This window comes from Hippopotamus amphibius, chromosome 7 (genome assembly GCF_030028045.1).
Source record: "Hippopotamus amphibius kiboko isolate mHipAmp2 chromosome 7, mHipAmp2.hap2, whole genome shotgun sequence".
Lineage (NCBI taxonomy): Eukaryota > Metazoa > Chordata > Mammalia > Artiodactyla > Hippopotamidae > Hippopotamus > Hippopotamus amphibius.
In genome coordinates this window covers 22,713,460-22,736,839 of record NC_080192.1, presented here as the reverse complement: position 1 = coordinate 22,736,839, position 23,380 = coordinate 22,713,460, and the positions used below count along the sequence as shown (strand labels likewise).

At 38.1% G+C, this 23,380-nt stretch overlaps 1 protein-coding gene across 2 annotated transcripts; it reads right to left on the bottom strand.

Annotated features, from left to right (window-relative positions):
- Positions 1 to 3,865: 3,865 nt before the first annotated feature.
- Positions 3,866 to 23,375, bottom strand: IKBIP (IKBKB interacting protein). Of its 2 annotated transcripts, XM_057742926.1 has the most exons (4): positions 23,262 to 23,375; positions 22,817 to 23,003; positions 15,904 to 16,021; positions 9,145 to 12,131 (listed from the first exon to the last, which is right to left on the bottom strand). In XM_057742926.1, the coding sequence occupies exons 2-4, from the start codon at positions 22,990 to 22,992 to the stop codon at positions 11,295 to 11,297; spliced, it is 1,131 nt and encodes a 376-aa protein (XP_057598909.1). In that variant the 5' UTR covers positions 22,993 to 23,003; positions 23,262 to 23,375; the 3' UTR covers positions 9,145 to 11,294. The 2 variants fall into 2 exon arrangements, with proteins under 2 accessions (XP_057598910.1, XP_057598909.1); XM_057742927.1 differs by lacking the exons at positions 9,145 to 12,131; positions 23,262 to 23,375 and adding an exon at positions 3,866 to 4,818 and having other exon boundaries at positions 22,817 to 23,255.
- Between the last annotated feature and the right edge of the window lie 5 nt (positions 23,376 to 23,380).

Genomic DNA, 23,380 nt, shown 5'->3' with positions numbered 1-23,380 from the left:
ATCTGCTTATCTGCCAATGGGTGGGGCTGTGTTCCCACCTTGTTTGATGTTTGGACTGAGGCTACCCAGCACTGGAGCTTACAGGCTCTTTGGTGGGGCTAATGGCAGACTCTGGGAGGGCTCATGCCAAAGAGTACTTCCCAGAACCCCTGTCGCCAGTGCTCCCTGTCACCCAGCATTTATGGGATTTGATTTTAACGCGATTGCACCCCTCCTACTGTCTCATTGCAGCTTCTCCTTTGTCTCTGGATGTGGGGTGTCTTTTTTGGTGAGTTCCAGTGTCTTTCTGTCGATGGTTGTTCAGCAGTAAGTTGTAATTCTGGTGCTCTTACAAGAGGGAGTGAGCGCATGTCCTCCTACATCACCATTTTGATCCTATCTGTCTAGATTACACTCTTAAAGAGTGCACATAAGATCTCATATGTTCCAAGGCCAAGGGCAGTAGCAGTAATTTTGAAGGAGCCTGGGTCAGACCCACTTGCTGATCTTGGAGAACCTCCTGGAGAGGCAGGAGGCAACTGAGACTCATCCTGGAGGCATAGACACTGGCAGCAGCCATTTTGGGGAGCTCATCCCAACACGAGGACACTGGTGCTGCCAAGTGTCATTTTGGAACCCTCCCTCTAGCTTATTAGTGTTTGGACCCAGCCCTGCCTGCCAGCTGCTAGGGACCAGAACTGGGACACCCCAAGCCACATAGCTAGCTGGGTAGGGACACAGCCCCACCCACCAGCAGGCCAGGTGCCCTGGGATTCAGCTGCCCTGGGGCCCAGCCCTGCCCACCAGAGAGCCCAGGATCTGCCTCCAACCCCCATCTACCAGTGGGTCAGCACTAGCCCCAGGACATGGCCTCACACACCAGGAGGCAGTCACCAGCCAGGGACCCCATGGGTCCTGGCTCTACCCACCTGTGGGCTGACACCAAATCTGGAACACCAAAGCACTGCCACCAGAAACACTGGCACCCGGCTCTGCCCACCAGCAATTCCACTCCTGGGTTTTTATCCAAAGAAAATAAAACACTAATTTGAAAAAAAAATATTCACCCCCTTTATTCATTACAGCATTATTTACAATAGCCAAGATATAGAAGCAACCTAAGTGCCCATCCATAGATGAGTGGATAAAAAAGATGATATATATATATATATATATCATGATGAAATATTACTCAGTCATGAAAAAGAATGAAATCTCCTAGAGGGTATTATGCCAAGTGAAATAAGTCAGTCAGAAAAAGACAAATACTGTATGACTTCGCTTACATGTGGTATCTAAAAACCAAAACAAATGAACGAACATAACTAAACAGAAACAGACTCGTAGATACAGCGAACAAACAGATGGTTGCCAGGGTGGAGGGAGGTGGGGGGGAGGAGAGAAATAGGTGAGGGAGATCAAGAGGTACAAACTTCCAGTTAGAAAATAAATGAGTCATGGGTATGAAATGTAGTGTGGGGAATATAGTCAATAATTGTGTAATATATTTGTATGGTGACAGAAACAGCTAGACATGGTGATAATCTTGAAATATATAGAAAACTTAAATCAAGGAATTCCCTGGCAGTCCCGTGGTTAGGACTCAGCACTTTCACTGCCGAGGGCCAAGTTTTAATCCCTGATCAGGGAACTAATCCTGCAAGCCGCACAGTGTGGCCAAAAAAAAAAAAAGAATCAAATCACTATGTTGTGTACTTGAAACTAATGTAGTGTTGCAGATCAATTATACTTCAAAAACAGACAACAAGTTCATAGAAAAAGAGATCAGATTTGTGGTTATCAGAGGGAGGGGGAGGGGAGGGGATTGGATTAAGGTAGTCGAAAGGGACAAACATAAAATAAATAAATACTAGGGATATAACATACAACATGATAAATATGATTAACACTGGTGTATGTTATATATGAAAGTTAAGAGTAAATCCTAAGAGGGACTTTCCTGGTGGGGCAGTGGTTAAGAATCAGCCTGCCTACGCAGGGGACATGGGTTCAATCTCTGTTCTGAGAAGATCCCACATGCCGTGAAGCAACTAAGCCTGTGCGCCACAACTACTGAAGCCTGTGCGTCGAGAGCCCGAGATCCACAGCAAGAGAAGCCCCCATAATGAGAAGCCCACCCACCATAACAAAGAGTATCCCCCACTTGCCACAACTAGAGAAAGCCCACGTGCAGCAACGAAGACCCAATTCAGCCAAAAATAAATAAATAAATTTACATATTAAAAAAAGAAGTAAATCCTGAGTTCTCATCACAAGGAAAAATATGTATTTTTCTATTTCTTTAATTTTGTATCCATATGAGATGATGGATGTTCACTAAACTGATTGTGATAATCACTTCATGATGCATGTGGGTCAAATCATGATGCTGCACACCTTAAACTGAGTGCCATACATCAATTACATCTCAGTAAAACCAGAAGAAAAAAATTTATAAACTCTTCTTGATGTGGTACTTATATACAATGGAATATTACTTGGCCATAAAAAGGAATGAAACTGTGCCATTTGCACAGATGTGGATGGACCTGGAGACTGTCATACAGAGTGAAGTAAGTGAAGAGAAAAATATCGTATGATGTCACTTATATATGGAATCTGAAAAATGATACAGATGAACTTATTTGCAAAATAGAGACACAGATGTAGAGAACAAACATGGATACTAACAGGGGAGGGGAGAGTGGGATGAATTGGGAGACTGGGATTGATATATATACACTACTGTGTATAAAACAGATAGCTAATGAGAGCTACTGTATAGCACAGGGAACTCTAGTTAATGCTCTGTGGTGACCTAAGTGGGAAGGACATCCAAAAAAGAGGGGATGTATATATATGTATAGCTGATTCACTTTGCTGTACAGCAGAAACTAAACAACATTGTAAAGCAACTATACTCCAATAAAAATTAATTAAAAAAATTCATAAACTCTTGTTTTTGAGGTAACTAGCTCTATGCATCTAGATATCACTCATGCTAGGCATTTAGAACTGGGACTAATGTTTGCGGGTGGGTTTTTTTCTTTTTAGGTTATTATATTGTACTTTTTTTAACAACTTTATTGAGGAATAATTGTTGTACAATAAACCGCACATATTTAAAGAGTACAATTTGATGAGTTTGACACAAGTATATAGCATGAAACCATCATCACAATCAAGATCATAAACATCCTTCACCCCTCAAGATTTCTTTGGGCTTCTTTAAAAGCTATACTTCCCAGGCAACCACTGATTTATTTTCTGCTTCTATAGATGAGATTGGATTTTCTAGAATTTTATATAATCGGAATTGCTAATGGGATGCTGTTTTAAATGTTAGAACTTCCTTCTTTGCTTTGGCTGCTTCTGGTCACAACCCCACGCATGAGCTGTGCTGCTTTGGGGCAGCCTCCCTCTGAGGCTGGGCAAGCCGCTTGCAATCTATGCTGCTCCCCCACCCCCCAAACCCTGCTCTAGATGCCACTTCCCTACCCCATTTTAGGTGACCTTGGCCTGTTTCCTAAAGCCACGAAGGACCCAGGAAGGCTTACACGATTCTTTTCCTGCGGCTCCCTGGTTGTGACCTTTCTAGTTTCTCTTACTCTAAATGGACAATATATGTTACAGCCCTGATCTTGATGGACAGTTCTCCAGATAGGGCCCCAACTACATGTACTGTGCTCCTCGGCAGTCAGCAAGGGCAAGTAGGGGATTCAGATCCTGCCCCATCTAGATTCCCAGCATTAGACTGGCAGACCCTGAGTGTGTGTGTGTGTGAGTGTGTGCATGCGCATGTGAACACATGAGTGTGTATGTAAGGGGGATGCATAAGGTTCTTGCTATATAAAGTTGCAAACATGTTTTATATAAAGTTTTAAATATGTTTTAGCATACTTATTTTGGAAAATCAAGTGCTCAGTCCTTCAAAAATTTTTATTTTTACTGTACAAAATAGAATCAAATACAAAATAGTATTTACTCCAAAATTTCATTATTTCTGACTTTGTTAGTCTTTTTATAACATGACAGAGGTCCCATTAAAAAAAGTTACTTCAGTCTAATCTAAATAATTTCAAGCTAATCCATATCTGAAATGTGTTTTATTTCATCTTTCATATCTTTTATCTCAGCTCGGACTATTGTTAAGTTCAATATTTTCTCTTTTAAGAAACCAATTTCTTTCTCTCTCTGTAGTAAGTCAGTGACCAATCTCCCAATGCGTAGTGTTAAATCATTTACCAAGGGTTCCAAGCGGGAAAAGTCCTTCTTTAGATTATACACCTTTGGTTTTAGATCATTTGCAAAAGTCACTGTCTTCAGAACTTTAGCTCTGTCGCTTTCTAAGCTTAAAAATCTATCTGTGTGCTTGTTGAAATCACTCTGTAGCTCAGAAAGTATCTTCTTAACAGAGTTAATTCTTTGTGAATTGTCAGATGCTGTCTTTCGGAGCATTGCTGTTCGGTCAATGCTACTTGAAAGAAGATCACCTATGTTTTTTACTGTATTTTTTTCTACTTTTTCTATTTTATTTTCTAGTTCTTGCACAGAATCTGTCAATGATGTTACATCAGTTACTAAACCTGAAATACGTCGTATATCTGTTTTTACCGTTGTAATCTTGAGACCGATATCTTTTGCCATGGAAGTTGTGCTTTGGTCTACTTTTGTAACATCTTGAGAAAGAGTTATCAAATTGTTGTTCAATATATCCTGCTTTTCAGTTATCCTGTTGGACCAAGTTTTCACTTCATAAATTTCCTCCTGTAGACGCTTTAGATGAGTAATTATTTGAAAAGACTTCAATTGTTCTATGATAGCTTCAGACTTCTGACACTGTAAGAAAATATAGTACCAGAATAATTAAATTGATTAAAAGCTTAACATTTAAAATTCAACTTAAATTTTACATAATTTTTTTAACTATAAAGTTACTGCTCTTCTGGAAAGCATTTGGTAAAAGATGCATTAAGTGTCTTGCTAATAAATAGGAAGGAAAACACTAAAGAAATTTCATGTTACTGCAAATGGCATTTCCAGTTATTTTTGCACCATCAGTCCTCTGTATGGTGACAAAATGAGCTAAATGAGGGACAATGATGTTTTTTCAGGCGCTGGAGAAGGGAGGAGGAAGTCTCCTCTAGATGAGCTTTGGTAAATTTGGCGGGGGGTCAAACCAGACAACATGACTAATGAAACATGTTTGTTTGTAGGTATAACAAGTGCTAGAATGAAGGGACTTTACTGCCCTATTACTTTTATGAATACTTTACTGGGGTATTGAACTAATTCCGCTCAATTAGTAATCCTTAAATTCCTGGTATATTGTTAGGCATGTGAAGTCTGAGGGACATAAAGATGAGTACAGCTTTGGTTGTGGCTTCAACTCAGTTCAGTAGTTTAATAGAGATGATGAAAAACAAAACAACAAAGAACTATCTCCAAGGTTCTAAAATTCCATGATTCCAAATACAAGTCATTCTCAACTTTTGGATATTTCAATGCCATCCTCCTTCCCCACCATCCATTGTATACTGATGTCTCTAAGTTGTTTCGGTTTAACATGGAGACTATTAGCTGATGAACTTTTTGAGCCACACAACTGCCTGGCAACATTTCAAGTTGCTATTTTTGTTGTTGTTGTTGTGTGTGTATGTGTGTTTCTATAGCAGTTTTGGGGAAGTTGAGTTATTTTATTGTATTTTGAATATTCGAAATTTTATTGCATTGTGCTATCAGTTAATGAAGTTAAGAGGGAAGGGGAAAATTAAAGTGCTGATTATAGTGATAAGATGGGTAAGTATCATAAACAATACAAAATTGAAAATTAAAACATATATACTCAAGGTCTATCCATGTTGTCACAAATGGCAGGATATCCTCCCTTCTCATGGCTGAATATATAAATGTATCAAAGTATCATGTTGTACACTTTAAATTTACACAACCTTATATGTCAAATTTATTTAATTAAAAAAATAAAACATATAGGAATTGTCAGGTTTCAATTAAGTTTCAATCAGATTAACAAGCCTGCGTGCTGTGTGCTAAACTATGAAGAAAAAAAATTAGACAAGAAATGTAAAATATACTGTCAAAGCCTGTGTCCAAACACAAATATACATTGTGATTACACTGAAAAAAGGAATCCCATTTATAACATGTAAGTCAGTTGTTCAACTTTTGCACACAATTTTCAGCTTGTTTTCTAGGAAAGCATTATTTTAAAGTGGAAACTGTCTATAGCTTTGTACTAATAATCAAAACCAGCTTGAGTGGTTTCCCTGGTGGCGCAGTGGTTAAGAATCCGCCTGTCAATGCAGGGGACACAGGTTCGAACCCTGGTCCTGGAGGATCCCACGTGTGTCGGAGCAACTAAGCCCGTGTGCCACAACTACTGAGCCTACGCTCCAGAGCCCACAAGCCACAATTACTGAAGCCCGAGTACCTAGAGCCCGTGTTCCACAACAAGAGAAGTGGCTGCAATGAGGAAGCCCGCACACAGCAACAAAGACCCAATGCAGCCAATAAATTAATTAAAAAAAAACAAAACCACAAAACAAAACAAATCCCAGCTTGATTCAACAACACTTACTGTGCTGATATGTGCTGGTATGATCAAGGACAGTCTCTGCTTTCAGAGTTAGTTGCTTATTTTGGGAAAGAAAATGCAAGTAAATAGATTGCTTAAAATTCAGAAAAAATAAGGAATAAAAAACAAATATGCAGGCTGAAAAAAATTTTACAAAAAAAAATATGCAGCTTAAAGACATCGTTTTTTCCCAAAATAATTGTATTTCTTCAATATGTTTTTTATGAATCATCTTTCTTAAATTGCATTTGCCTGGTTTACTCAGGTAAACTGTTGGGGTTATTTTGGCAATATTAACTTAGTTTTACTTAATGCAAACAAATATTTAATATGCTTGGAATATTATTTTTACGGCAGCTTTAAAAAGGAGCAGTCATATGATTGCAAAGAAATGACAAACAAATTTTGTGGAAATTTGGGGCAGTAGAAAATTTAAGTCAAAGCATCAATACCCTGTTTTTGCCCTATCATATATATTTGGTTCCAAAATATATTTTTAGGATTTTTTTCTCAATAGGTTTATGCTATGTTGATTAGTGGTCGGGAAGATGTCCCAAAATGTTGGTTTTTTTTTTTTTTTGGTAGAGAAGTTAGATTGTGAAAATGCAATCGTGGGTATGACAGTAACGAATAGCCACAAATAGGAAGGAAATCAAGCAGTGACTGCAAAACCTTTAGTTTTATTTTTTAGGGGAAATTTTTGCAATAAATTGCATTTGCTAAAAGAGATTTTCCAAGGTGAAAGGAGAGGGCTTACTTTCATCTATTTAATTACTAGGTTATCATTTATTAATGTGTCTACTCTGGTAGAGTAGATATAGCTAAACAGCATTAAACAATTAAGACATCTCAGAAAGAGCTAAGTTTATTCTCAGAAGTATAAGATCATTAAAAAACTGCTAGTAAGCCTCTCCATTTCATTGATAGGTTATAAAAGCAATTTATTATGGACATCTGTTGGTCTTCACTAAAATAGAAACTCAGTACAGTGTAGGAATAGCCCAGAAATTGTTTCACTGACTTAGGTTTAATGATTGCGTAATGACTTGTTTAAGCTATCTGCCTAAGATGAACAGAAGAGTTGGAGTCTACTGGTAGCTCAAAAGATTCACCCAGTTATTTCAATATTTACTAATATTCCTATTCCTATCATATAAGCACTAAGCTAGGTGCAAAGCAGTATGAGTCAAGGGAATGATTTCCAGGTCCAATCCACCTTCCAAAAACTTTGCTAAAGGATCTCTGAACTGTACTATGGGACCTGGAAATTTTACTGATCTCTAAAATTTAAAACAGCTTAAAGCCAGAAGAGAGTTTAGAAATTATTTGGTGCAATTTCCTCATTTTACAAATTAAAAAACTGAGCCCCAAAGTAAAGTGCCCAAGGACACAGAGTTAGCTGCAAAGCCTAAATTAGAAGATTCCAGTCTAGGGGTTTTTTCTCTGCCACTGCTTTCTCACTCTTCCCCAAACATTTATTGATTCCTTCTTACACCCAAAGCCCAAATAATTTTAGGTCACATACAACTTTTGAGGGACTTACAGTCTAGTTTAATGGCAACACAGTAGCGGACATATTTGGCTGAATTATAGCTTTTTGAATTCTCAAAATAGTTCTACTGATAGACAATTTCTTTTTTCCTCCTTGGTTGAACAGCAGCAGGTTGCATTGTATAAGCGGGAGGTCAGCGGCCTCCTCCCTTTGGAGTTGCACAGACTCAGCAGTGTGATTGTGAGATTCCTAATCTTTTGGGGCCTCAATTTCCTTATTTGTAAAAGGGGTCTCAGAGCTAGCAAAGCTGTGGTGAGAATTCACGACAACACATGCAAAGTGCCTAGCACAAGGACTGGGACAGGGTATGTACTCAATACCTGGAGCTGTTAGGACGATGACCGATGCGGTGTGACACATAATAGGCTCCAAAATGTCGGTTCTATCCTTCCCTGCTCTGCAAAGCTGGGATGGGGCATTTTGATTTGTGTTAAATTAGTAGTTCATAGCTGAACTGAAAGAGATGCTGGGTGAATTTGCAAAATTTTTGCCAACTGTGCAAATATGAGCTAAGCCTACAGAGAAATACATTAAAAAAATGTGTTAGGTGAATTTGCAGCATCATTATTTTATAGCGACATCGTATTAATCTTTGGTCAAGATTATAGATTCATACAATGACCTACAATTAGATTAAAATTAAAATAACGCCATTGGGAATTCCCTGGTGGTCCAGCAGTTAGGACTTCACCTTTCACTGCCAAGGGCACAGGTTTAATTCCAGTTTGGGGAACTAAGATTCCGAAAGCCACACTGATCAAAAAAAGAAAAAAAAAAGCCATTAACTTTGTATCTTATAAATTTAGTTTTCTATCAAACCATTCAGGCTAATAAATCAACATTTTTCATTATAAAATACAAAAACACACAACAGCTTCTCATCTCTAGGCAAAATTTAAGGAACCATTACTACAAATATACTTTTAAACTTTACATTGAGGAGTTAAAAAAATTGTGTTTGTTTTGTAAAAGTGATTTATATGTGATAATTAAAAAATGGACACAGTACTGTCAGAAATTGATGTAAAATTTATTACTAATTACAAAGATACAAAAATGTGTCAGAATATGGTAATCTTCCTTAAAGGAAAGACTAACAATGTAATTTAATATTTGATACACAGGAAAGTTTTTGAAATTTCAAGTATCTGTGTTAAATAAATGAATTTAAGAAACAGAGGAAGACAAATTAGGTACTTTTAAATCTCTCTGACAATTTTTTATAGGAAAACCCCTGAATAAAGGAATATATACATGTGTACATACACTTACACAATATTTCCTCATGACATACTTGTAGAAGGGCAGTTGTTGTTTCCTTTGTAACTGTCACTATAGACCACAGTGGCCACCTTATTTCTGTTTATTTTCTGTAATCATTACTACGATACATACCCTAGTTAATAATAATGATGTATTAAATCTGGTGACATGCCAAAAAAACACAAATAAATAAAACTGAAGAGTACAAGAGATCATATCTGCCCTGGCAGGATGGAGGTTGAAACAAAGTTCCAGCTAACTTTATAATCTATTTTATTAGTGTGAAAATAAAAGCAAACAATACAATTTTGTCAGTGCACCCAGACAAGAACTTAGACATTCAGAAGTCAAGAAATTTAATGTTAAGATTCCAGAAATTAATGTTATGCCCCTTAATAGCAGCACTCTTTCAGGCTTGTTTTTATGACACATGGCTGTCTACCATAGGCCTTCCTAACCCCAAAGTAGAACTTGTTTGGGACTTTTCCAAAAATGTACAGATTTACATAATAAAACCTCCTGACCACAACTATCTTTTGTAACTGACTGCTTTCAAGTTCTTTGTGTTTAATCCCACTGAAACTGCATTATAAAACTGGGACTATAGTTGGCTATTGGCAAGAAGAAAGAAGTAAGAACAGTACTTCCATATGCAGTTAACTCAGTTTTTTCAACACCAGCCTTGGACACTCTTGATACATGAGTTTACCAATAAAAGTCTTATGTGCTCCCCCAAACCTGCACATTTCTGATTATCATTATCGCAAAAATCTGCTAGACTTCCCTTTAATTTCACCTCAGTATGTTCACGTCTTATTCCTTGTGACTCTATTACATAATTTTGTGTAAAATAAAATCACCGCGTAAAACAAATCTGGTTAAGTAATTAGTTTGGGGACACTTAAATAGTGACATAATTTTAATTACCATAACTATCACATAATTTCTCATTATGCTGCTTTTTCTTCTTTAAAATAGGCCACAGGCTTATTGGTGTATTTTTATTGTAAGTAGAATAATTTATCTAGAGATCATGTACCTAGCAAACTCAAGAGTCTGTAACACAGTTAGAACCTTAAAAAACAAAAACAAAAACCAAAACCCCAGGTATACAAAGATATTCCCAAAGTCCATACTTCACAGGATGCACACTTAATTCATAAGGAAAACCTCCAAAAAGAACACATTTACTCTTTTAAAAAATGTCTTACAGGTTATCTATAACAGTTTAGAACCTTAACAAAAAGTAAAAATGTTTCCCAGCCTCCATAGTTTTCAAAAAGTGCATATTAATTCATAGCAAAGCACCCCAGGCTCTCCCTCAGGCATGTTATCTTTTATTTTAGACAAAATCCCTATGAACTTGGTTGTCTGGATTCTTAGCCTGTAGTAAATTGCAAAGGAAATGAACTGGCTGAGGCAAACACATTCCTGATCAACCTGACAGTAAGATTAGGTCGGTGGGTCACTTTTTCAGGTGACAGAAAAGGTATAAGAAATAGACAGAAGGTTTGAAAAACAGCAAACTGGGGTCATTGAGCGAGGAGGTAAACACCCCTCAATAGCTCCTCGGGACATGAATATATTTGGGTCCAATATAACAGATGAAATTCACAATAATGTCCATTAATTATTAGAAAAATATTTAAAAATATTAAGTATATTGCTTCAAAAAAGTAGAGAAATATATATTTTAGAAATGTTTCTATTTAAAATGGTTAAAATGAAATAACTTTTATTGCTGAAAAAGATAAGCTTTGCTGATCTGAATAATCCATTTGTGTGGATATCTCACGTATTTTCCAATAATGTAGGGTAAAGTGAGCCATATCAAAATAACACAAAAGCTTAGAACTAACCAGCTTATGTATAATAATGTGGTTCATCAGAATAAATGTAGTGCATTTAAAAATCAGTCTCAATTCCGCTACTTTCTAGATTATATTCTTCTGGAGTCCCCTTTTCTCTTGTACTTGAATATACTATAAAATCATGAACTTTTCCTTTTAGAACATCCAGTTCATTCTGCATCTTTAATATGCTATTATCATACTGAATTCCTTCAAGGGTTTTCTGCATCTCCATTATTTCAGATACTGCTTTCAGCATATCATCTTCCATATTAAACATCTGAAGAGTCAAGTCTTCCATTTTCTTCTCTGTCCCTACCAGATCCTGAGAGACTTTGAGAACAGAGCGAACAGCACTTTCAATTGTCGGCAAGTGTGTCTTGCATTCTTCAACTTTGGGCTCGTAGCTGGAAAGTTTATTAGTCAGGTCTTCATCTCTGGCAAAGAGAGCATGCTGTTCCTCTTCTAACTTTTCGACGGCTTTTGTGTCAGAGCCAAGCTGCTCCTCCACTCGCAGAAGATCCTCTTTCTCTTGTCTTTTTATAGTTCTAATATTCTTCAGTGTGCTATCTTCCAAATCTTTTAGCCTTTCAGTGAGCAATTTTATTTCTTGTTCAGCTGAGTTAATTTGGACAGTAACTTGAGAATGTATATGTTTTGATTCTGATTTGAAAATATCTGCATTAACATTCATTTCTTCTAGGCTTCTCTTCCAGAAATCTGTAACATTCTGGAATTTCTCATTAAGGCTTTTCATCTTTTGAGTGAGCATCTCTTCACTACTTTGAATGTCATGCATGATACTTTGGAGGCTGGATACTTCCTGCTCAAACTGGGTCACCAAAGACATGGATGATGTAGCTTCCTGCAGGATACTTTCAGTAGCTGCAAGCTGCATTTATAACACAAAACAATTCCCAAGGCTACTTAATAACTTTTATATTAGGGAAACACAATTTAACAATCACGTGCCAAGTTCAAATTCTGAAGATGTCTAAAATATCCAAATACATAAGAATCATAGACAAAAACAATTATTACTTATTTAATAGTTTTTAAAAACATATTTTAAACACACTTAATAGGAGGAAGTCCCAAATTCTATAACCTATGTGCTAGTCTTCCTTCCACTCAGACCAGGTCTTCCACTAAGACCTGGTCTGAGTTCTGTCCTTCCTTCAAGGCTCAGACCAGGTCTTAGCTCCTCAACACAGCATTCTTCCATGGCCCTAGCCCTGAGAGCCTGAACTCCTGTAGCACCTATTGTATTAAATGTTTGCCACTTATTTGGCACATAGCACATATAATTCAAGAATTCTTGAGTGTTCACTCTGTGCCAGACCTTATGCTAGACACTGGATATAAAAATATAGATACCATATAGGCCCTGATGTCACAATTTGATAGAGGAGATAGTGCTTTGGATCTTTTATGCCATATATTCCAGAGCCCCAATAAGATTTATTGAGTGTCCTCTGTTCCATTATCATGCACTGAGGATACAGATAAAACGCACAGCATTTGCTGTAAAGAGCAGTGAAGGAAACAAATGGATTAACAACAACAACAAAAATCACAATAGAGGATGATTTGTGTCAGGACAGAATTAGCACAGGGAGAATGCATGCTTAGAGGAGAGATCAGAAGTCTGGAGGAGAAGGCTTAGAAGTGACTCTGAAATCTGACTCTAACAGACTGATGAATTAGCCAGGTGAAGCTATGAGAGCTTCTAAATTCCTTAGGGGAAGAGACTATGTCTTATGCCTTTTTGTAGTCCCCATAAATCAGGGTATAAATAACATGTTTCTTGTTGTTTAGGAAGAAGAATGGCCAGAAACCTCCTGGGACCACCCCAATCAGGACCTGAAGGAGTTCCAGGTGATAGCTGGGAACAATGCATAATAGTACCACTCTGAAACCTTGTTTAAAAATTATTTTTAATGTACACATGTAGCCATAATGCAAGTTCCTTTAAAAACACCAACTATGAGAAATACTTGTACATTGGTAATAGTGTTATGTTTAGTTGTCTTATTAGCAGCAGTTTGAAGAGACAAGCTTATCTTGATCTAAGGTAATTTCCTGTTTAGGCTGTTCACCAGAGCATCACGATAACCTGGAGGCAGTATAACCTAGGAGACCCCGAGTACAAATCAACATTTCAGGATAATAAAGGTCTCAAGATTTAATCTGCAAATAATAAGTGACCAGTACACCATAATAGCTAGCATTTATGGGCTGCCAATATAGTCTATAGTTTTTCATTTTTTACAAAAGTTAATACCTTAAATTTATTACTGCTTGAAAGTTTACAAAGAACTTGCATATATATTGTATCTCATCTCATCCTTATACAAATCTTGTTATTCTCACAATAAATGAAATACTGAGATGAAGCGAGAGAGTAGCACAGACATATATATACTACCAACTGTAAAATAGATAGCCAGTGGGAAGTTGTTGTATAACAAAGGGAGTTCAACTCGAGGATGGAAGATGCCTTAGAGGACTGGGACAGGGAGGGTGGGGGGGACTCGAGGGAGGATGGGGGGGGAGTCAAGGGAGGGAGGGAATATGGGGATATGTGTATAAAAACAGATGATTGAACTTGGTGTACCCCCCAAAAAATAATAAATAAAATTAATTAAAAAAATAAATGAAATAGAGGCTGATAGAAGTTAAAGTGATTTTTTCCAAAGTCACACAGTTATGATGAGAGCCCATGTCTAGTTGTTTTCCCCTCTTACTGCATTAAGCCGGCCTTTAGGGCCAGTTTTGTAAAGAGGCGGCTACTGTTTAACTACTCCTAGGGCAGATGGGGAGAGAAAGAACTATGTGAAAACTGACTATTTCATGGATTCTAGGATGATATTTTAAATATCTGTTTCAAAGGCATTTAAGTAATTTATTTACTTTTGATTGAAGTGTAGTTGACTTACAATCTTATATTAGTTTCAGGTATACAACATAGATTTATAGATTATACTCCATTTAAAGTTATTACAAACTAATGGCCATATTTTCCTATGCCGTAAAATATATTCTTGTTGCTTACAAAAGCATTTTTTTTAATCTACAAGAGTTTTATTAAAAACATTGCCCTGGGCTTCCTAGGTGGCGCAGTGGTTAAGAATCTGCCTGCCAAGGCAGAAGTCACGGGTTCGATACCAGCTTCAGGAAGATCCCACATGCCGCGGAGCAACCAAGCCCGTGTGCCAAAAAAAAACAAAAAAACAAAAACAAACAAACAAAAACATTGCCCATTATAAAATTGGCCACATAGTGGAAAGTAAGGAAAAAAATGAATATTTTAATTTATGTATGGGGAAGCCTCCAGGTTTACATTCTCAGTCTACTGAACTGTAGATTTAATACAAAAAATTTAGGACATTGTTACATCTTACAGCTGCTTAGAGAGTGATTAGATATTAGAAGAGGGAAAGTAGAGGGCCTTTGGGGAAAGATAATGAGAGTGATGGCCGACAGGCCAGGCTCTAATCTCCTGAAATATTTGACTTCAAATTCTAATCATTTGTTAATTCTGTGTCCTCCCTACCAGGTTCCAAGCCTGCAAGGCAGAGATTCACTAAAAGCATTTTAATTGCTGACAAAATTGTCATTTAAAAAGGAAATCTTTCTTCAAAATTTGTTTTCAATAGCATTTAAGTGCATGGAGCTCCTATCTCCTGGAATTTTTTCTGTCATTATGTTTGCTCTGATTAGAGGGCCTTTGATAACTACAATCAGATTCCAAACTGAGCTCTAGGTCAAAATACCAACTCTTGCAGCACCTTCCCAAAGGCCCCTAAACTCACCCTCCCTGGAATTCACTGGCATGTGTGAGGGATAATTTTTATCCATGACACTTCTCTCATTCTCTGCATTAGGCTGAAGGAACTTAGGCCACCTACTTCATTTCTGCCTATTTTTGCAACATCCTTGCTTACCCTGGTGCCAAACATAAGTCCTTTTCTACCTTATGACGCGAGTGCAGGCTTAGTGATGAATAAATGAACAAACAAGCCATGTTTCCCAATGATAGCTTGGTCCCTGGTAGCCAGACAAGGCCCACATGATGCCTTATTGGTTGCAGCTGACTTTCTTCTGAGACGTGGTAGCTAAAAATTTTTTGTCTCACATTTCTAAGAATCACAGTAATAATGCATTTGCATTTACAGCTTGAAGAAACACAACATAGACATGGATTTTAATTTTCATTTGGCTATAAAAATCAATATTTATTTTAGGTTAGTCATTCTTATATGCATATGAATGTATATGCTTAACAAGTGGAAAGAAAAAAAAACATGGATCTTTGCCCAACAAGTGCTACTCCTATTGTAATTTCATACCTAAAAACCAGTATTTTCAGTGCTCTAGACACTTGATATTTAAATAGAAAATTGAGGTCACAACAATATAAGCATATTGGTCTTTTTAAACAATAACATTTGCTATATATTAAGAAAATTCTTGCCCCTTCGAAATATAATCTAAGACTAGATTGTATTGAAGGGAGACTGTGAAGGAGTAGGAAAACCAGCGAGACTTAAAGTAGTCACGGTCTAAAAGGCAAGAGAAAAGAATTTATGAACTGTAGTAGAAGGGTGGCAATGGGGAAGAAAAATGGTAACATCTCCCCAAATATGCCAACTAATAATTACCTTTTCTGAAATTAAACTGATTTTACTTTGAAGCCCTTGGAATTCGTTAGTTTCCATTTTCAGTAACTGGTATTGGTTTTCCACCTTTGCAAACTTTTCCGACTGCTGAAATACAAACCTGGAAAAGGGAAAAAAAAAAAAAAGAATCACTACTTGCTAATCAAACCCATTTAAGTTAGAATGTTAAAGCAGTATTTTATGCCCATTTCTGGTAAGGACAACACAAATTCTGGATAGGTAATGGCAATTTTTATTAGTTTATTTCAACAAACATTGAGAGGCTTGCTATATGGTTAGGTACTGGTTTAACGGTACTAGTTAGGCAAAGAAGAGTGAACCATTGCCCCTGTTCAAGTTCACAGGCCAGAGAGTGAGATGGGGTAATATCTGTAATAGAAGTTACACACAAGAAATATTTTAAAGAAAGAAATAATGAATTATTTAGAACAAGATATGTGATCTCTGTTATTTTTCTCAAGGCTGCATTTGAGTAATATCTAGAAAATAAGTTTTTACACTGAGATGTAGGAGAAGCAAAAGTTATCTATATTAAAAACGCATTTTAAAATTAAAGTGTAGAAGAGAAAAAAGTGGTGGAGTGGAAGGAAGAGGTGATGATGATTAGAAGTTACAAATTAACAGAAGAGTCAAAACTGAAAACAGGAGTCATTGTTCCAGTGACAATAGAATGCACATGCTGTTCAAGGTGTATAATATATATAACTGATTTTACTCAATAATATGAGCCGTGTAGATGTACTTTAGATGCCATTCTAAAATTGGAGTGTATTCTCCATCTGGTTAAACAGTAAAGGGTAGAAGCATAAAAAATTATTCCAATCTTAAAACCTATAAATGGACTTTTTTTTTTAAGATTTATTTTCTTGTTTATTTATTTTTTGGCTGCTTTGGGTCTTTGCTGCTGTGCGTGGGCTTTCTCTTGGCGAGCGGTAGCTTCTCTTGTTGCGGAGCACAGGCTCTAGGCATGTGGGCCTCAGTAGTTGCCGCTTGTGGACTCAGTGGTTGTGGCTCACAGGCTCTAGAGTGCAAGCTCAGTAGCGTGTGGCACACAGGGCTTACTTGCTCTGCAGAATGTGGGATCTTCCTGGACCAGGGATCGAAACTGTGTCCCCTGCATTGGCAGGCAGATTCTCAACCACTGTGCCACCAGGGAAGCTCTAAATGGCCTTTTGTTTTATAGGACTTGAAATGAGCAAGCACAAGAGAAATGCTTTGGTCTAGTACCATTTTGGTTAATTTATTTCGACTCAATTCTTTGGGCCCAGAAAAAGGGGCAGCTGAATTCTTGGTGTATTTATTGAGTCATCAAAAAGCAGTGGAGCAGGGAATTTCCTGGCAGTCCAGTGGTTAGGACTCAGCACTCTCACTGCTGAGTACCTGGGTTCAATCCCTGGTCAAGGAACTAAGATGCCGCAAGCCACCTGGTGCAGCCAAAAAAAAAAAAAAAGGCAGTCGAGCTAAACTATAGCAAGCGAGGAATAAGTATGCAGACCAGGTAGTGCAAAAGCTTTGCTGCATACTGGAGTCACCTGACAGCTTTAAAAAAGTGTAATGCCTGGGTCTTACCACAGAAATCCTGACTTAATTGGTTTGGGATGTGGTTTAGATATTGTAAATTTTCAAATCTCCCAGTCAAGCTGAGAGTGACTTGCTGACACTATTGTAAAAATGACTTCCAATGAAAGACAAACATTTAAAGATTCCAAAACTCAATGGTGGGACTTCCTGAGTGGTACACGGGTTCGAGCCCTGCTCTGGGAAGATTCCACGTGCCACGGAGCAACCAAGCCCGTGCGCCACAACTATTGAGCCTGTGCTCTAGAGCCTGTGAGCCACAACTATTGAGCCCATGTGCCGCAACTATTGAAGCCCAAGCGCCTAGGGCCCGTGCTCCACAACAAGAAAAGCCACTACAGTGAGGAGCCTGTGTACCACAATGAAGAGTAGCTCCCGCTCGCAACAACTAGAGAAAGAACCATGTGCAGCAACGAAGACCCAACGCAGCCAATAAATAAAAGTTATAAACAACAACAACAAAACCTCAGTGGTGACTTTGTGAATCAAACTCATAAATGTCATCATTAGACTGTTGTTATAAAACTGTCCAAAAATAAAATGCAAAAAATCCATTTTAGTTATTTATTTATTGGCTGCGTTGGGTCTTCATTGCTGCATGCAGGGCTTTCTCTGGTTGTGGCAAGTCAGGGCTAGTCTTCTGTGGTGCTCGGGCTTCTTCTTGCTGGGGCTTCTCTTGTTGCCGAGCACGGGCTCTAGGTGCATGGGCTTCAGCAGTTGTGGCTCGAGGGTTTAGTTGCTTATGGCATGTGGGATCTTCCTGGACCAGGGATTGAACCTGTGTCCCCTGCATTGGCAGGTGGCTTCTTAACCACTGCGCCACCAGGGAAGTCTAGATTTTTTGCATTTTAAACAAATGTTTACAATGTTGGATGAAATAAATTTCTTTTGATGATGGCTAATGTTTATCCCATGAGATAACAGCGCATTAAGTAAGCCCAGGTTACATAATTAGTACAGACTGACTTCTCCTGTGTGTTAATATGCACTTTTAAACAAAACTTCTGGCTATTAGAAAACACTATTAACTAATTTCAAAGAAGTGTGTGTAGACAATTCTTTTCTGATTGGCTATTTCATTTTTGGCTTTTAAGAGACCAGCAGACAGAGATGAAGGAGAAAGACCACTCTAAAGAAATGTCTAATTTCAGGAACTAGTTTTATTGTCCATTACTCCACAGTGTTACTTCATGGATTTATCCTATAGATCAGCATGTTCATTTAGAATAAAATCATTATTTTAAAAAGGACTTTTTGTGAAGGCTGATCCACTAAAATTCATTATAGGACTTTCCATTTTACTTAATCTTTTTAATGTTATCTCTGTACTTCTCTTCAAAATTCAAATATTAGCAAAAGCTTGAAGAAAACTGTGTCATATTAGTGATCATCTCTGATAATACTTTGTAAAGTTTTTTTCATGGTTAGCTTCTCATCAAAATAAAGAAAAAATTCACCATTTCTACATACTAATAGTACATATAAGAAAAAACAAGTATGAAGTTTACTTGGTGCTAGTAATGAAAATAATCAACAGTGGTATGATGCTGAGTTGAAATACATTTCTTTTATTTTCACTTAGAAGTGCCAGACTATCCTAAGTGCTTAGTAAATATTAACTCCTTTAACATTAAGAGGATGATTTTCTAGAAGCCAAAGATGTACACTGAGAGAATGTGGTTTCAGTTATGAAACACTAATTTTTGAAACTGGCTTCCAGATTAGTGCCCAAGGTACTCTGTTTCCTTTTTGTGAGTCAGAAGCATCTTCTAACAGAGCAGTTCAAGACCTCTTTACTCCCTATCTTCCTTTGTTTGGATGAGACGACAAGTAGGGTCTGCTAAGGGCTACAGCTTCTAGAAGAAAGAAAATGATTATAAACAATTCCGGACTAGGGATTGATATTTCTAGGGTCTTGGCCTCTTTCTGGATTAATATCAAAGGTAGACAGCATATCATGGTTGAATGTGAAGCTGGACAACTTTGGTTCTGCTTTTTATTAGCTGTACAAACCACCTTGGGCAAGTTACTTAACTTACCTTTGCTAGTTTCCTCATCTGCAGAGTGGGGATAATACTACTTAGTCCACAGGGGTGTTGTAGAGATTAAACAGGTTCATATTTATAAAGCTCTTACAGTGCCTTGAACACGTATCAACTATTCTCTTCACGTACCTTGGCCCTTTCTTTTGAATTGTTCTGTGCAGCTGCTTTTCCCATCCCTCTGACAAGCCTGGAGTGGTAAAATGGATCAGGGCTCCCTTGTACTTACACTTGATAGAAGCCCCTGGCCTGTTCCACTTTGAACCAGGGTTGGGTTTATAGCAAACAAAGGATGGAATGAATGCATGAGACCCACTAGTAGGAAAAGAAGCATTCTCTTACTCTGTTTTGGGGCCTCTTTTCACTATCATAGGTAAAGATCTTGAAGGTATGGATGTAGGAGAAAAGGACCTGGATTAATTGACTACCTTAGTGTAGGCCTTACAAAAGGAATCTTCCTAACTCCTTCATAATCCATTGCAGTTTACAGAGATCTCATATAGATTCAAGGCCCTGTGGGAATAAACCATGAATTTCCTTGGAATGTTGTCTCTGCATAGCTTCTTTAGGAAGACTAGATGGCAGACAGTTGATTGAGGATTCACATACACTGGATTTTCTCTGGCTCTGTTTCAACTTAGTAATGAGAAAGAGGCAAACCAAATGAAGCTATTATTACGAATCCTCTGCAAGAAAGGGAGTCTCAGGGCCACTACTAGAGTCAGTACCCATTCAGCCGTATGTTTCATACCACAATTTCATTTTCAGCATAATACTGAAAGTTCAGGAACACACTGACCATATTCCACTTTCAAAAATGAAGGCAATTAAAGGATAACTCTCTTTTAGATTAAACTCCAGTAACAACAAAAGCTGAAAAATGGGGTTAGCTAAGATTTTGCTGTATAAATGATTTAGAGAAAATTGTATTAGATGATAGAGGAAAAAAAACCCTGAATTATCTGATGGTTGAAAGAGCTTTTGACTTCTGATACATAATTATCACAAATGCTATGACAAACTTTTATAAATGCAATTAAAAAAACCGTTGAAATTTCCAGGAGAAACTTAAAATTTTTACAAAGGAACTTCTAGTTGACTAAATTTTATGTAATAAAATAAGCTTTTAAGGTTTTTGTGTCATTTAGTAACTTCACAACTTTTAAAAACTTCTTGAAAGCAGATGTCTTCAATCCTCTTACCTGGAAGATTTCCTTAAAGAGTTTATAAATGAGGTATGCAAACCAACACTCAGGCCTTATGGTTCTGGGCAACTGTTATCTCCAACATTTTATTGTTAAGCTGACATAAGACAATTATCAGGACTTCATGTAACAGAGAGAAGATGTTCAAGTACCACCCTCTTGTTATGCATTATCTCTGTTTATTTTCCAAACAAAGATCCAAAGACCGAAGTTCTGAAGATACTGAAATAGTGATGCCTTGAAATCCTCCTCGGACAGTGCAAGGGTTCTAATCTCTGCCCTAACTTAATCAGACAAAATTAGAGTACTCCTAAGCTGTATTTAGGCACATACATTTGTATTTTAACAACCAGGACAGTGTCAGTACAGTAAGCATTAAATAAAGATTTGATAGACCAATCTTTAGGTGCTAATCCTAGTGGTAAAAATGTCAGTGACTTAGTTATAATTCCAGTGTGCTTTTTAGTATTTTGAGATGCTAAATGTTCGCTTTTTATTTAGAAAATTCTCAAACTTACCATGGATATCTGCTATAGTGACCGAAGTATTTACACTTTAACTCTTGTCGCAAAAGATTTCACAAGAACAATTAACAGTCATTTAATAAGAATCATTAAATCTGTCCATTTTAGAAATAATCTTTGAGCACTGTTTCATTATATTGCAAAGATGCAGTTCAAAAAAAATCTTCCTACTTGAATATAACTTGTTTGTGTTTTTATTGCAGGCACTAATAGTAAATTCCTGAGCTGAAGTGTCTGCTTTTCAACAGTATTTTTCCTTATAGATTCCTACTAGTGTGTTTTCCCAGGACAGTAACTAAATTACTGAAAAGCTGAACATTTTCTGATGTAATTTATCTCATATGAATATAAATCTTTGGATAATTAATGAGAATTCATAAATTCAGTAACTGAAACCAGTTGTATTAGGTTCCAGAAAAAAAGCAACAAATGTTTTAATCCACTAAGTTCTAGCACCGAATAACTTTCCAAGCACAAAAAGTTTTTGATTTACCTAAAGGTCATGCATTTTAAGACATAAAAGCAGTTTATTTGAAACAGTAAATTCTGTACATTTATTCTTTTAAGATCAAAATATTGCATAAATATATTAGTAAAATAACAATTTATCTCTTTTTGAAGAGAATATTTAATAATCATTTCACTTTATTGTAACAAATCTTTTATTGACTTTGCCTCAGGATGAGTCATCAGTATACTTCAAAATCTAATAGCATCAAAAATGTTCCAGATGAGAGAACATCTGAGGTCGCTTCTAGAACCCAATTACTCTTGAAGATAAATAACTACCTTCTAACTACTTCAAAAATCGGTGAAAAATGGAGGGAAACTCTAAAGCGTCAGTCTTGTTACTAAAATGAAACAGGTTAACCCTAAAGAATATGATTGAAGAACATAAAATAAGTTGGTTTTAAGGTTCTTATTCATTTTTCTTATGACATCAATATATCGCTATTTGCTTGGTGTAAAACTATAAATATTTAGTTTCAGGCGAACACAAATGCTATACTAAAATTCAATCTGTAACTTAGGAATAGACTTTTAACGCATACACATGGATCAAAATATGAGCAATTCTCCAAAATTTGGTATTATCCGAAACATTTGTTGCTTTAAGATCATAATGGATTTTTTTAAGGCTGCAAACGGTGCCACTCGGCATTTATGGGGTGGGGCAAGTTTGTCCCAAATGCACAGCGGACAGGAAGTAACGGGAAAGCTTGTGTCCTGTAGCAGGCGCTTAATGAGGCTTGGCCGAATCTGCGTTTCCTAAAGCTTGACTCGTTCCCAAATCTTAGCCTCAACTCCAGCTGGGCGATCGGGGCACGCAAGTAGTACAAAGGAAAAATGAATTATAAGACAGAAGCGAAAAGGAGATTGAGATCGGGCCGTCCCTTCCTCGGGGTCGACGTAGAGGACCAGAAGTGTGCGGGTTAGAAGTTAGTGGGATGCCGAGCCGGGCGGGGCTGGAGCAGAGGCGGGACCCCGAAAAGAGAGGGCGACCGAGGGAGGCCGGACATGGCCCGGGCGGCCTCGGACCACTTACCAGGCCAGGCCCAGGCACGTCCCCAGCGACAGCAGGCTCACGCCGGTCCGGGGGTCCGCCCAGCCCCCGCCTCCACCGCCCCGAGCCTCGGGGCTCTTCACGCCCTCGCTCCGCTTCCCAGGCTCCGCGAGGGCTCCCTTGGGCCCCGACTTCTTCCGGCTCTTCACCTCGGACATGTTCGGAGGTCCTGAGAATGACAAACCCAAGGCTTCCTCTTCACCCTGGGCTAGCGGGACGTGGCCTCCTCAGCCTCCGCGGGAAGGCCCGGCGGTGACCGCGCCCCCTTTCAGTCTTGGCACCGCCCAGAAACCAGCCCCCTTCCTTTCTCTGCCATCCTCGCTGCTCCACAGCCTCTCCCAGCCTCCCGCTTTCTAGCTTTCTAGCTCCTCCAGCTGGGACAGGCGGCAACCCTACTTCCCCAATCCTCTGCGTTAAGCCTGCAAACCTCGGGAACCCGTGGCTCCCCGGCGCTTGCGGGCCTCCGGGACGCAAGGGGCGTGGCGTGGCGTGGCGTGGCGGGCGTGGCGTGGCGGGGCAGCGCGCGCCACGTTGAGCGCGCCGCCG

Coding starts and splice junctions, on each gene's coding strand:
- IKBIP (XM_057742926.1), bottom strand. CDS start 22,992: ATGTCCGAGGTGAAGAGCCGGAAGAAGTCGGGGCCCAAGGGAGCCCTC. Junction 16,022..22,816: donor ACGTGCCTGGGCCTGGCCTG/GTAAGTGGTCCG, acceptor TCCCTTTTCCAG/GTTTGTATTTCAGCAGTCGG. Junction 12,132..15,903: donor TCAGTTTAATTTCAGAAAAG/GTAATTATTAGT, acceptor TTATAAATGCAG/CTTGCAGCTACTGAAAGTAT.